We start from the raw sequence: 16,535 nt of genomic DNA, 5'->3' as shown, positions 1-16,535 counted from the left end.
TACTAATAATTCTATAATTTCTTTGAATGTCGGCCGTGACTTTGGTCGATATTTCCAGCATTGTAACATCATTTCATATCTGTAAAACAATGGAAATTTTGTTTAGATTAAATTCGTACAAGTCGAAAAATGACTGAAATTAATTTTTTATCGGATAAAACAGGAAAAACTGGAATTTCAACCTCATGATACGAAGGGATAATTAATAACATAGCCCTATATAGTCAGAGAATAGTAGGACTTCAAAGAAACATCCTTGAGTACCTCCTTCAATACGAGGCTCACAACATATCAATCAACACTCGTAGCTTTGTTCATCGTTATATTACAAAATTTCTGAACTGGTATGTTCATCATTCCATTATATTACTTAAAAAAATATTTCTGAACTGGTGTTATTACTATACTTACAAAATTTCTGGACAGCCTTCTGGAGTGTCCATAGTTTTTGCACTGATGACATATTTAAGAACCTCTTCATTTGAGAGGCCTTGATACGGCTGGGCAGCCAGGGTTGTCATTTCCCATATAACCACGCCATACGACCTGTATAAGGTAATGTCAATTACAATTCAATTAAGAAATCTTATTGTAGTACCTACCAACAGTACATCTGATAATGCAAAATCGCATTTTCCACAGTGAAGTCACGAAAAATCTTTAAACCTTGTATATTTCATGCAAGGACACAGAATCTAACATAAACATGAGATCCCAGGTGCCCGCCATTAAATTATCTTTATTGGTTCTATGTAAGACTAATCTTTTATCTTATTTTCTCTTTTCCTCTTAATAATCTGATCACGAGGTAAACCTTCACACGAAATCTAACAAAGATCTAGCTTATTGTAAAATAGCAATACCAATCTTCAATTGTCAAAATTCAAGATGGCTACCTGTCAGCCATTTTGATTTCCCTATCAGAATCAAAATTGAATGGGCACAATAACGGACCAAGGGGAACCTAAATGTGAAATTTAGTAATAACGCTTGTTTTGCGGAAAGACGACAGACTGACGTGTAAAAAATTCCACCAAGGGCAACATCCTAAAATAGCCAGGAAACCCACTAACCCACGGTCGTGTAGAGTGGCCTTTATAAGGCTATACAGTAGGACTTACCATACGTCTGACATACTGGTAAATATACCGTCCTTCAGGGACTCGGGAGCCATCCATCTAACAGGTAGAAGCCCTTTACCACCTTTTCTATAATAATCTGTTTCATAAATATCTCTGGTCATTCCAAAATCTGTAAAGACAAAACAGAAATATTTTGAAAATTTTGATTGATTTTTTTAATTTGCATTGACAGTTGACATTTAAATGATGAGCTGATTTCTTTGACCAGGGATGTTTCTCCACAGGACAACATAACCATGGCATTATTACCTGCGTCACTTTACTTCAGAGAAATTCACACAAACACGTAAGTGATGATAGAAATTTTACATCAAGTCTATGTAATGTATTATGATCACCTATGATTACATAGTTTCAATAAACACTAATACTGATTCTTGAATTCTGTAGTAAAAGGAAATTAATCCAGCATTTTCAATGATTATTGAAATATAGTTTTCACAAAATGAGAATATTGAATGGAATTAAAAAGCATTTTTTCCCAGTTATATTTCAGATGAAAGTAAATTTCATGAGAACCCAAGAATTTCAGGGGGAGATAACTCTTACCGCCTATCTTCACAGTTAGATTATCTGCCACCATACAATTTCTGGCCGCTAAGTCACGATGCACAAACTTTTTGTCAGCCAGATAGGCCATTCCATCTGCAATTTCTCCTGCCATCTGCATGATACGGTGGAGAGTCGGAGGTGTACGACCGGCGTTGTCCTGCATAGCCATAAAATATCAATGGTAAATATGTTTTCAACAAGCAAATCTTATAAACTATTGTCTCATTCTTTCATGAAACTGAGGTGTGAAATAAAAAATTTACTGTTTTAAGTTGTGTTTTTTTCTTACTTATGAAATTCAATATATCAACTTGTACCTCTTCATCTGGTCGATGCATGCGAAGGAAATTTTTCAAATCTCCATTGCTCATCAGTTCCATAATGACATATGCTGGCTTTCCTTGAGCCACACCTTCAGACACAACTCCAAGTAGTTGCACAACATGGGAACACACAAAAGCCCTGTAAACAAAATATTGAGAGTTTCTCATTAAAACTGTTTTGTTTTGTTTTTTTTGTAATAAAAAATATAAATTTTTGCAGTTGTAAGTGTAGGAGAAGGATGGTTGTAAGTGTATTCGAGACAGATTATTGGAAGTGTATGGGAGACAGATGGTTGTAAGTGTATACGAGACAGATGGTTGTAAGTGTATACGAGACAGATTGTTGTAAGTGTATGGGAGACCGATGGTTGTAAGTGTATACAAGACAGATGGTTGTAAGTGTATACGAGACAGATTGTTGTAAGTGTATAGGAAACAGATGGTTGTAAGTGTATACGAGACAGATGGTTGTAAGTGTATGGGAGACAGATGGTTGTAAGTGTATACGAGACAGATGGTTGTAAGTGTATACGAGACAGATGGTTGTAAGTGTATACGAGACACAGATGGTGGTAAGTGTATACGAGACAGATTGTTGTAAGTGTATGGGAGACAGATTGCTGTAAGTGTATGGGAGACAGATGGTTGTAAGTGTATACGAGACAGATTGTTGTAAGTGTATAGGAAACAGATGGTTGCAAGTGTATGGGAGACAGATTGTTGTAAGTGTATATGAGACAGATGGTTGTAAGTGTATACGAGACAGATGGTTGTAAGTGTATACGAGACAGATGGTTGTAAGTGTATACGAGACAGATGGTTGTAAGTGTATACGAGACAGATTGTTGTAAGTGTATGGGAGACAGATGGTTGTAAGTGTATACGTGAGAGATTGTTGTAAGTGTATGGGAGACAGATGGTTGTAAGTGTATGGGAGACAGATTGTTGTAAGTGTATGGGAGACAGATGGTTGTAAGTGTATACGAGACAGATGGTTGTAAGTGTATACGAGACAGATGGTTGTAAGTGTATACGAGACAGATGGTTGTAAGTGTATACGAGACAGATGGTTGTAAGTGTATACGAGACAGATGGTTGTAAGTGTATACGAGACAGATGGTTGTAAGTGTATACGAGACAGATGGTTGTAAGTGTATACGAGACAGATGGTTGTAAGTGTATACGAGACAGATGGTTGTAAGTGTATACGAGACAGATGGTTGTAAGTGTATACGAGACAGATGGTTGTAAGTGTATACGAGACAGATGGTTGTAAGTGTATACGAGACAGATGGTTAGTGTACGAGACAGATGTTGTAGTGTATACAAGACAGATGGTTGTAAGTGTATACGAGACAGATGGTTGTAAGTGTATACGAGACAGATGGTTGTAAGTGTATGGGAGACAGATTGTTGTAAGTGTATACGAGACAGATGGTTGTAAGTGTATGGGAGACAGATGGTTGTAAGTGTATGGGAGACAGATGGTTGTAAGTGTATGGGAGACAGATGGTTGTAAGTGTATAGGAGACAGATTGTTGTAAGTGTATAGGAGACAGATGAGTCAGATCGTCAGGTCAACTGCTCTTCTCAGTACTTACTTCATAATAGAAGCTTCATTCAAGAAACTCATCCGTTCAGAAAATGTAGCACTTGAGTTCACAGTCTGTAATGAGAATTTTAAAATTATCAATAAAATGTCAAGTCCTATTTAGATATATCTGGTACAATCGCTATCGTAACTCAAAACTAGATTTTAATTTACATTACACTTTTTTTCCACAAAATTCCTTTGAACCATTAAAAAACACTTGTGAATTCCAGTTATTCTAGATTCAAAAGACACATGGAAAAAACAAATCAAAGTTGAATTTAGATTTTTTCCACCAGTTTAACTGTATCGGGTAATTCAGAAGAAATCTATTTGTAATTTGTGTTTTTAACCATGATCACCTCACTGGTAACCGTGGTTACACCTGATTAACTTGAGTCTTACTTTGACAGCCACTCGGATCTCTCCGTTCACTTCCTTCAGTCCATTTGCGAGGCCCTCATACACCATACCAAATGAACCTTGGCCCAGTTCACGGAGAAGCTTAACCTTGTCACGATCCACTTCCCAGTCATCCGCTATGTAAGCTGAAAAACAAGACATCCAACATCAGAATGTGAAAATCTCAGTCATCATCTTATCACAGCAGTCCCCACAGAAGATAGCATTATTTTTACTTAATATGTTTATGCTACAACACATAAAGTCAAACGACCATTCCTCACGATCAAAGACAGGTAACACATAGATATTATATACATGTAGTATCAAGTGACTTATAATTACGGTGGTTCCAAATGATCTTAACCAGTCTATAAAGGCAACCTATCTAAAGGGGTCGTTTTTCTGCCTAACCTTGAGGGGTCGTTATATACAGGTATGATTGTATATCCTTACATCTGATTTCAAAGGTCCATTTGTCAGTTGATATGTTGTCAAACTTGAATACTTGCATCAAAGGTCAATTTGTAAGTTGATATACTTTTACAGTCAAATATCCTATTTGTCTATCAATATGCCTACAAACCTATATTTCTGTATCAGGACCATAAATCAATGTTTTCAGAAGGACAGTTAAGTGTCATAGCCTTGCTTCAGTATGCCACAAAATGCTATCTTATCACGTAACCAAGTTTGGTTTGTTTTTGTTTAACATCCTATTAACAGCCATGGTCATTTAAGGACGTGCCAGGTTTGGAGGTGGAGGAAAGCCGGAGTACCTGGAGAAAACCACCGGCCTACGGTCAGTACCTGGCAACTGCCCCACGTAGGTTTAGAACTCGCAACCCAGAGGTGGAGGGCTAGTGATAAAGTGTCGGGACACCTTAATCACTCGGCCACCGTCGCCACTATATCAGATATATAAATATATGTACATTATGTGTATGCAAATATTCTCCTGTAACCTGTCAATTTGTGCATGAGGTCAAGGTAACTAGTGTATCTACAAACCAAATGTGAAGTTCAAAGAAGACATTGGCCAAGGTCAACATAAAAGCTACCCAAGGTCACAGGTTGAATTGGCCATCCATTCTTATCAATGTGGTATACTTTACATTTGATTACCTTATAGTTATGTCAAAGATCAATATATAGGTCATTAAAGGTCACAGGTCAAATCAGTCATCCATTTTTTTCAATCACCATTTCTGAATTGTACATTAGTTAGAAAATCCTTACCATCGTAATTTGACATGTATTCTGGATTGGCCGATATGTTCTGGATATCTGGATATTCACGGAACCTATAATATAGAAAGATAATGAAACCTGTACAGTGTACATCATAACAAGACAATGAAACCTGTACATCATAACAGATATCTGGACAGACAGGAGAGTGCACTGACTACGTACAGACACTTCTAGGGCCGGAGCGCTACTCTGAAAGTGAAAGCAGTTAAAGGATTAGTTGAGGCCGGCTGCAGTAGGCCAATCAGACAGCGTTTGACAAATACTCTTTTACAACAAACCAAACATCATGGCGAACAACAGGGTAGCTTTGAAATCGCCTCTCGAATCAAAATCCGAATTATGGAAAACATTTGGCATTCCAGCCTTTGAAAATGACAATTAAAGTTGCATTTACTACAAAAGGTACTTTGTTTTTTATTGAAACAAATAATGTATAATGTTTAAATATGGTTTCTTTATGTATCGCGATATGTATAGGATCGTAGCTCTAGTATCGTGATACGTATCGGATCGGAGCATCACTGTATCGTCCCAGCCCTAGACACTACTTACCAATGTTCTAGTCCTCTGTGATTATTATGAATGCTATATAGTATTCCCTCCTGGTGAATTATAGTATTCCCTCCCAGTGAAATACAGTATTTCCTCCTGGTTACACTATTCCCTCCCAGTGAAATACAGTATTCCCTCCTGGTTACACTATTCCCTATCGTTGAATTACAGTATTTCCTCCTGGTTACACTATTCCCTCCCAGTGAAATACAGTATTCCCTCCTGGTTACACTATTCCCTATTGTTGAATTACAGTATTCCCTCCTGGTTACACTATTCCCTATCGTTGAATTACAGTATTTCCTCCCCTTGAATTATAGTATTCCTTCCTGGTGAATTAGAGCATTGACTACCAGTGAATTGTGGTATTCACTTCCAGTGAATAACAGTATTCTCTCCTGGTGAATAATATTTCCTCCCAGTTAATACATGTGGTTAAAATGTTAGAATGGCAGTTCCTTACCTCCTGCGAGCCATACACCAGACGATAATTCCAGTGACGACAACGACGACGATACCGACTACAACACACACCACAATGATCATCTCCTGTGCCATCACAGTTCCTGAAACAAATAATCAAGTTTAAGTTTTTATATACAGCTTGAAAGAGCTCACAAATGATTATCTGTAGTTATCAAACCTTTTAAAACCCAGCTATCACCTTCTTCACTTCGTTGGGAAGTATAGAGCCACAATTACCATACAAATCTTCAAGCTTTAACATCACAGCCCTGCCATGTACAGTAGAAATCCTCACATTAATAGTCAACTTATCCTTACTTTAAATTGAACTCTTGCTGTGTCCCCCCCCCCCCCCCCCCTCCCCTATGGTAAGTTTACCCATTGTCATAAATCCCATATCTGAACCTCTCGGTGATTGAACATGCTGGATTTCTGAAATACTGAAATAGCTGTCTGTGCCAAAATTGTACCAAATGTGTTAATAATTTCTATTACGTATAAACTTCGTACACCAATCTTAAAGGACCTGTTGATGTTAACGAAGGCTTAAAGACATCATCATGATGACTCGCGCAAAACAAATATAAAACCAGTTGATCCATAATGATTTTAATGCTGATAACTATGTATGCCGATCCGGTCCATCTGTTCAACCATGCTAAACGGAAAGGAAACAGCCGGTCTTGCGTCATCAAAACAGGTAGCCTATTAATAGGAAAATACCCCAGTCGAGTGGAAAAATACTGAGAAGGTCGAAAAAATAGGCCATTTTCAAAACAATCTTTTGACCGTTCTGCTAAAGATATTGAAAAACCAAACAGACCATTTTCTTCAGGAAACATTTATCTATGTACATGTGCATCATATATGTTTCTGGATTTTTTTGGGAATTTTGAGGGCGATTTAAACAGAACCTCTTAGTCAAAATGTCGATTTTGGCATGTTTGACCCAAAATATCTCATAAATACGAATTTCCACAGGGATACCAGATACACCCAGACCTAGATCGAGCCGAAGTTTTACAATGGTTCAAAAGACCATCAAAATTGTATGTGTCATTTTTTCCACCCCCAAATCGCTACAATAGTCGGCAAAAATCGCGAATTAGCTCATACTATCATTACGTTCCGTAAGGAAGGATAACGAGTTATCGCCCCTTACTACACTTCATTCTTTATTGGGAGAGATATATTGGGAAGGGAGTTCTATGTATCTATACAACCAGAAACAAACATCCCCGAAGTGGTCCTCAGCACTCTGCTGTACTCATGGACAGCTGAATTGACTGCAGTAAAATAACTCGTTCAATGACACATAACAATGATCAGGACTGAAGAGACAACTAGTGGCCTATTGGTCACCAGCCCAACGTCCTACCACTAGACCACTACACCTCCAAACTAGCTCCCTATTGGTCACCAGCCCAACGTCCTACCACTAGACCACTACACCTCCAAACTAGCTCCCTATTGGTCACCAGCCCAACGTCCTACCACTAGACCACTACACCTCCAGGTCACCAGCCCAACATCCTACCACTAGTCCACTACACCTCCAGGTCACCAGCCCAACGTCCTACCACTAGACCACTACACCTCCAGGTCACCAGCCCAACGTCCTACCACTACACCTCCAAACTAGCTCCCTATTGGTCACCAGCCCAACGTCCTACCACTACACCTCCAAACTAGCTCCCTATTGGTCACCAGCCCAACGTCCTACCACTAGACCACTACACCTCCAAACTAGCTCCCTATTGGTCACCAGCCCAACGTCCTACCACTAGACCACTAAACCTCCAAACTAGCTCCCTATTGGTCACCAGCCCAACATCCTACCACTAGACCACTAAACCTCCAAACTAGCTCCCTATTGGTCACCAGCCCAATGTCCTACCACTAGACCACTACACCTCCAAACTAGCTCCCTATTGGTCACCAGCCCAACGTCCTACCACTAAACCACTACACCTCCAAACTAGCTCCCTATTGGTCACCAGCCCAACGTCCTACCACTAAACCACTACACCTCCAAACTAGCTCCCTATTGGTCACCAGCCCAATGTCCTACCACTAGACCACTAAACCTCCAAACTAGCTCCCTATTGGTCACCAGCCCAACGTCCTACCACTAGACCACTACACCTCCAAACTAGCTCCCTATTGGTCACCAGCCCAACGTCCTACCACTAGACCACTAAACCTCCAAACTAGCTCCCTATTGGTCACCAGCCCAACATCCTACCACTAGACCACTAAACCTCCAAACTAGCTCCCTATTGGTCACCAGCCCAACGTCCTACCACTAAACCACTACACCTCCAAACTAGCTCCCTATTGGTCACCAGCCCAATGTCCTACCACTAGACCACTAAACCTCCAAACTAGCTCCCTATTGGTCACCAGCCCAACGTCCTACCACTAGACCACTACACCTCCAAACTAGCTCCCTATTGGTCACCAGCCCAACGTCCTACCACTAGACCACTAAACCACCAAACTAGCTCCCTATTGGTCACCAGCCCAATGTCCTACCACTAGACCACTAAACCTCCCAACTAGCTCCCTATTGGTCACCAGCCCAACGTCCTACCACTAAACCACTACACCTCCAAACTAGCTCCCTATTGGTCACCAGCCCAACGTCCTACCACTAGACCACTACACCTCCAAACTAGCTCCCTATTGGTCACCAGCCCAACGTCCTACCACTAGACCACTACACCTCCAAACTAGCTCCCTATTGGTCACCAGCCCAACGTCCTACCACTAAACCACTACACCTCCAAACTAGCTCCCTATTGGTCACCAGCCCAACGTCCTACCACTAAACCACTACACCTCCAAACTAGCTCCCTATTGGTCACCAGCCCAACGTCCTACCACTAAACCACTACACCTCCACACAAATATACAGCTGCAAAGCACAGCTTAAAGTACACTTGAAAATCGTGAAATGTAACTTGACAATGACTGTACCTTTTCCGGAATCTATGATGAAGTAGCGGCCCTCAGTCCATGATCCGTTGCCTGCCAATGAATTCGCCCGTATCTTGAATGTGTAGTTGCCTGGTCCCAAATTGTTGAGTTTGTGGCCCCCTTGGGATTTGTACATTTTCTGGGATATACACACGGTGATGGGTTGAACCTGCAACACATCATAACAACCTTATTCATACGGTGTCAATTTAGACATTAGTAAAATGATAAAAGTTTTCTTTATCTAACATTAACAATTAGACACAATGAGAGTTCTACATTTGGTATTGGGAAATATCTGTAAATGAATCATTCCATAATCTTAAACACAGATAACCTCAGAGATAGTCATAATCATAGTCATAATCAGATAAAGAGGGTTGAAAACACACAAAGGTACCAAATATATCAAATATTGTTGGGAAGAACACTCAAAGGTACCAATTATCAGTTGCTGTGGAGTCGCTGTAGTAGTGTACTTACGTTATTGATGTTTGAGTCGCTGTAGTAATTGATGTTTGAGTCGTTGTAGTAATTGATGCTTGAGTCGCAGTAGTAATTGATGTTTAAGTCGCTGTAGTAACTGATGTTTGAGTCGCTGTAGTAATTTGAGTCGCTGTAGTAATTGATGTTTGAGTTATGTAGTAATTGATGTTTGAGTCGCTGTAGTAATTTGAGTCACTAGTAATTGATGTTTGAGTCATTGTAGTAATTGATGTTTGAGTCACTAGTAATTGATGTTTAAGTCGCTGTAGTAACTGATGTTTGAGTCGCTGTAGTAATTTGAGTCGCTGTAGTTATTGATGTTTGAGTTGATGTAGTAGTGTACTTACGTTATTGATGTTTGAGTCGTTGTAGTAATTGATGTTTAAGTCGCTGTAGTAATTGATGTTTGAGTCACTGTAGTAATTTGAGTCGCTGTAGTAATTGATGTTTGAGTCGCTGTAGTAGTGTACTTACGTTATTGATGTTTGAGTCGCTGTACTTGATTTCATACGTAATGATGATCCCGTTAGGATTAGGAGGTGGCGCCCACTTGAGAATTACCTCCCCTGTTTTGTTCTTCATCACACCGACACTGATAGAGGAACTGTTGATATTGTCAGCCACTTCTGCAGAGTAAAACATAAATATACAGAAAACCTACAATTCTAATAAAGTTAATGAAAGGACAATTCAAGCTTTCTTATATTGAAAAGTTCAAAATAATCAACCAGGAACGTTTTAAATAAGCTCTTTCGAATATAGGTCTACAAAATGCAAGAAATGTATAACTTTCAAATGTAGGTCAACAAAATCCATGAAATGTATAACAAAGTTCAACTAATCCACAAATAATTATTGTTAATCAATTAATTAAAATGGCACAAAAAAGGATATCTCAGAATTTACTACACTGGTAACAATTTCCTTACTGGAAGTCATGGTACGCTGAAGGGCTAAAGCTCGGCTGCTGCATAACTTGGCTTCCTCGGTCGTGTTTCCCCTGGAGTCCCGAGGATCTCGTTCCTGACATGCTATCACCTGTTATATGGTAACAACATTATCAATATTGTGATGTCAAGCTTTTACTTAGAATGGACATTATTACAAGCCTCATCAATGTATACTTTAGGCAATGCTGATTTTAATATAAAAAATTCTGACGACTATTTGAGAAATCATTTTAACATTATAGATCTGACGTTGATCATTGTACATATACTTTTTCTGTATATATTATTTTAATGCAATTTAGGAGATCAATATTGATTAATTCATTTAAAGCCTGGTGGTTACTTCAGTAAGCTCGTCTCTTAACTAAAGTATCAAACAAGGAATTGTTGGTGGTAACTTTTAACTAAAGTATCAAACAAGGAATTGTTGATGGCAACTTTTAACTAAAGTATCAAACAAGGAATTGTTGATGGTAACTTTTAACTAAAGTATCAAACAAGGAATTGTCGATGGAAACTTTTCCTATGACCTGTCATCATCATCACACGTTTAATGGCCCCAGGAAATACTCCCATCTGTTCAAAACTCTATATTTCAACCCTCCATCCCTCTTTCCAATTTGTAAAACACTTAAAATTTTAACACCTTCACTTAGGGACGAATCATACCAAATTTTACCAAAATTCCTTTAGCTGTTATGGATAAGTAGACTTTTAAGGAATTTTTTTACAAAAGCTGACTAATGACAAATCTGTTTGATTTTTACCCAGAAATCCATAGTAAAATCAATATATCTCGTTACATGGTAGAATTTGTCATTGACAACAAGAGCTGGACCAGCACGGTCAATTACACGAAATGTACCTCGATGTTATAGTCTCGATAGTGCATCAGATTCGGAATGATGAACACTCTCTTGTATACCACGGCTCGATAGTACGGGTTGGCTTCCTCTCCAGGAACATCGCTTCTATCCTCTACTTCCGTCGTATTATACTCGGTCTCATTTCCTAGCGACTCATTGGCTACCGAGGTGTCTAAAAATAATGGCGAGCGCCGTGCTCGAGATTTTTTAGGTTTGGTGCTGTTGGAATTTTTGTTGTTATTCATCTGATGGTAAGTCTTTATATCTTGTTTACGGTCAGAGTTTCTGCGAAAGGAAATCGTCCAGAATACAAAATATGTAAAGAGAATTCATACAATAGTTACTTACTACAATGGTTATAGAATAGAAAATAATGACACACACAAATAAATTAATAATGTGAAGAAAAAACATGTTACATAGAAAAGATGTATATCACACCTTAAACAGAATGATTATGATTTCTTGTTTTACAATTTAATTAACAAAAATCTCTTGTTTTACAATCTCATTAACAAAATCCTGCAGTCTTTTTAAAAGTCTTCAAAGGAAAAAACTTTTATCAAATCACACTCAAGCACATAAGAAATAATTTTTTCAGCTTTTCACACTCAAGCACATCCGAAATTAAATTTTAAGCTTTTCTCAAGATATTTTTTGGAAATTAATTATGGCGTCAATTAGCAGCCCATGGAGTCTATACCAGTCACCGACAGCTTTATCATTAACGATGGTGAATCTCACCAAGTCACTATCACGACAAAGTGCTCTGACTAGAAAAATGATCTATATTGCTACTAGCTTTACGGTTACAACATCTGATTTTGCAGACTAAATTTAAACACCATGCTTTGATAAATGGGGACTCACACAGATATACCCCAGCGTCAATCAATGGCGTAAGTGACTATATGCATACAGTCAATTAATTTTTTCAAACTTGTTAAAGCGTGGCATTTGACTGATGTCCACCAGAATTTGACCAGATGTAGAATTTTTTGCCATAATATTTCAGGGACCACGTAATTCATTTATAAACAGGGTGCTCCAAACCAAATTTGGCGAATGGTTCCTTTATCAATATTGAACATTCATTCAACATGGAGTCCCCTAGCAGCATAATGATATTCTAGACATAATTAAGCTAAAATTTGATAATACTTTGGTATCCAGGTACATATAGTACAATTCTGAAGGAGATATCGACAGATAAACAAGGAATGCTCCACCATGGCATGTTCTCATGAGAACACATCGGTGCCAGAAGCTAGTGGCCAAATACTGATGCTGAGTATCTATAAAATAATCTCTGAGGAATAGTGTTTGTTAAGCGTATAAAAATAAATCATTTTTCAAATTTAAAAAAAAAAAAAAATTCTCCACCCAAATTATATCACATTTCAAAAACAAGAATTAACCCTACAAGAATTCTCTGTACTTTTATAGTTCCCTATATAACTCCAACTCACACGACACACCATCCTTTTCAAGTCTCTAAATTGAGTTATTTTCCATTCAATTTTGTCGAGACATTTGCTAAATACTAAACAGGATCTATTTTTTATCTAGCAGCAGGTACTTTGCTTAGTCATCAAGTTAACCGTGAGAAATCTATAAAGAGATCTTTAGGCAACTTCAAAAATCTGTGATAAGCTCTTTTTACACATATGTACTCATAGAAATTCTTTCAACAACAAAAATGAAGCAAAAAAAACTTTATGAAGAAAATTTTCTGTAAATCAGCAAATCGCAAGGTTATCAGGACAACATGAAAACAATGATTTACCTACCGTTTTATTATTACAACATAAACTAAACATTATATACTACATTTATGCAACAAATCCTAGCTAATGTCACGAGTCAGGAAAAAGGTCCTACAATCAAATTCACTAACTTGTAAAGGTACATTAAGTTCAGGAAGTCGTAGTTGAAGTTATTTTTTTAAACGATACAATGATAACATTGGGTGACATTGATGATTGCTGTCAACATTTTATCCTTAAAACGGTTTCAAAACATTTGATTGTGTGTGAATTCTTACATAAATGAAAACTTCCACCACAGGTAATATTCAAATCAAAACTTCATTTTTAACAACACATATCAGATCAATAAGCAATGCTATGATAAGGATTGCTTCTAACATTTCTGGTATGGAAAAAATGAATAGGTCATGCAGTGTTTTGAATATTTGAGCAAATCTTGTTATTGTTTTGATTCTTGAATATTTCCTTTGTTAGAATATAATGTAAATGAAGGCATGCAAGCTAGTTCAGAGATAAATAGCATGTTGTTAGGATACCATTTCTTCACGAAACAAATCTACCATGGACATCGAAATCCCTCCCAATCATTACTATAATTTTTCTTTACAATTCAAAATTGAATGTGAAGCCGAAGTGACAAACACTTATAAGAATTTGAAATCTTTATGCTTTATCTGCCCATAGTAGATTTGTTTTGATGCTAAGAAACTGGTATAGAGGCAAGTGTCTGGTGAGGAGGTAATTAATATAAAGCAAACTAAGGTTATAAGGAAGTGCAAGAGAGTGCTAGAAAGCTGGCCAGAAAAGGAGAAATCTAGAAAGGATAACATAACGTCAAATTCAAATGAATGAATGTCTTCCTGTAGAAATTTATAAATATAAACTAAAAAGGAAGAAAAAAATTATAAATATTTTGTTTGATAATGCTTACAAATGAGACCTAAGAAAACACAAATATAAACCCTGGTCTGTTCTGAACTTGGTAACCTTGATCATATAGCTCTCGTGGCAAACTGTATTACTATGTCACAGACATTAAACCGCTCAAGTTATTACAGGTATTTTTTATGTCTTTTCTGTCAACCTCAAATGCAAAAGTTTGGTCTAAACTGAACATTTTTGAAATATTCCGCTGTTTTCACTGATCTAGTGTATCTGAAAGCATCACCTCGCCCAACCTGGCAGAAGCCGATACTTGAAATGATGGATAGGATCAAACCCCCAAAAAGCAAATGATATTTACAAGATATGATAAAATCAAATGATGGAATGGAACTGATGATTTTGTATGTTGTTTAGATTCAGAGGGAAACTGTAATTCATCTTCTTGTAGTTTGTGAATATGAAGACGAAAGCAATATGAATGCATCATGAGTCATCAGTCTGAATCAGTTTTCTTAAGTGCAAAAATTCTTCTTTTTTTTTTTCCTTTTTTTTTTTAAAATAAAATGGTCTTTATCTTAATTCATGAGCAAATATTTACCTTGACTTCCATTTAACACAATGAATCAAACCTCTGAAATCTATGATAGATATATTGGCACGTCCATGTATTTAGATTTTATTCCAAAGTAAAAATTACCTTGAGAAAAACATAATTATAATTTCCAATACGTTCTAAATATAAATGATTTCAATAATAGCATTTATCTATCTAAAAATTTTGGCTAAACTTTCCAAAGATCAGTAAAATAAATACTTTTTTTTTTAATTTGGCTTTATTACGGTAATGTGTCAGTCAGGTGAAGTCTGGGTTCTCTACAGACAGATCTATTTTGATCTCTAATCAATATTTATAACACCTGTTGAGAAAAGATTAAATGTTGTTATTGACAAAGTCAGAAGTTACCTGGTAATACCTGAAACACCTGCCCTAAAGGTCAGGCTTCTACCGTTCCCCAGCACCTTACTACAACCACGCCACCTTGTTAACCCTTTCACCCCTACTGACCATATTGGACTTCAATTGATGAATGAATGGCAGAGTCTATTTAAGTTTCTTAGGGATGAAAGGGTTAACGTTTCTAGGGATCGGCTAGTTACAACCACACTTCAGAGATCCCCTAATCCAGTGGTTCCACACCAAATTTATCATTAGGTAGGACAAAACGTCTCCAAGTTTTTTCTGGTTTGAACCAAGCATTGGATGACAGAACACACAGAGAGAAAGCTAGCAGCTATGATTAACAACTGTACTTTCCCTGTATTTCCCCACACCAACCACAGCAGAAGTCACCACCTCCCTGCTTGCTCCTACTTATCTCAGATTTCTAACATATACAAATAATTAACATTTAAAATGATAAGGTAAAAGTCCTTTATCAAAATTACACATAAACTTGTACTTTCAAATGAAATATTTTTGCCAAGCCTTTTTTCAGTTTTTTTTTTTTTTTTTTTTTTACTTTGAAAATACATCTTGCCAAACTATGTAGAGAAATGAAAGCCAAATTCAACACTGAACCTCTGAGTGCATGAAAATGAGCATGGCAAAACAAGTTTTGCAGTAAGTTGTTTTTCATATATCTTGAAGAGCAATATTTTAAAATTCAATCTCCTACTTTAATTTCTAGTACTTAAAGAAAGCACCCAGATATTAACAGAAATAAAAGAAAATTTCTAAAACTGAGATAAGTAGTCAAATGTACACTATACACACAACAGGAAAAATACAGCATGTTTTCTGTTGACACACCAAGTCATGTTGAATTCAAACACAATTATGTCATTTTTTGTCATACTTAACAATTGAATATCTATTCCTATTGATTTCAAATCTCAATAAATTTTCTTTCATGAAGATCGATGCACAATATTTGGAACTATGGTTTCAATTCATTAGCAAACGCCACAATTGTATAATTTCATCTTATTACTGTGAAACCTGTCTTTACCGACAATGAAGGGGACCGAGTCTATATGTCGGTATTGACAGTGTGTCGGTAAAGACAGGTGTCGGTAATGACAGTGGGGGCTTGTCTCCGATTCTGATGGATATGGTGGAATGTTACAGGATGTTGTTTAAGTTAGTGGTCAGTTAAGTAAGTATTTGACTGTAATGGTTTTCAGGGTATTTCTCAATCTTTTTCCAAACATTATGCATAATATCTTCATAGAAAATTTTATTTCATAACACAAAACTCCCTTAGGGTACAATTTCGTGTAAGTCAGATACCAGTCTGACAAAATTACTAATTTTATGTC

At 37.2% G+C, this 16,535-nt stretch overlaps 1 protein-coding gene across 1 annotated transcript in view; it reads right to left on the bottom strand.

Annotated features, from left to right (window-relative positions):
- Positions 1–16,535, bottom strand: part of LOC117334736 (insulin-like peptide receptor) — a 92,878-nt gene that overhangs the window by 10,917 nt on the left and 65,426 nt on the right. Inside the window, 13 exon segments of the mRNA XM_033894529.1 lie at positions 1–79; positions 412–546; positions 1,122–1,251; positions 1,692–1,851; positions 2,012–2,156; positions 3,619–3,683; positions 4,014–4,156; positions 5,250–5,314; positions 6,280–6,382; positions 9,261–9,429; positions 10,221–10,372; positions 10,676–10,784; positions 11,562–11,847. Coding sequence (XP_033750420.1) covers positions 1–79; positions 412–546; positions 1,122–1,251; positions 1,692–1,851; positions 2,012–2,156; positions 3,619–3,683; positions 4,014–4,156; positions 5,250–5,314; positions 6,280–6,382; positions 9,261–9,429; positions 10,221–10,372; positions 10,676–10,784; positions 11,562–11,847 — 1,741 coding nt within the window.

The sequence above is a fragment of the Pecten maximus genome, chromosome 9 (genome assembly GCF_902652985.1).
Source record: "Pecten maximus chromosome 9, xPecMax1.1, whole genome shotgun sequence".
NCBI classification, from domain to species: domain Eukaryota; kingdom Metazoa; phylum Mollusca; class Bivalvia; order Pectinida; family Pectinidae; genus Pecten; species Pecten maximus.
Note: the sequence above shows the minus strand (reverse complement) of the source record. Positions and strands in the feature narration are given on the sequence as shown.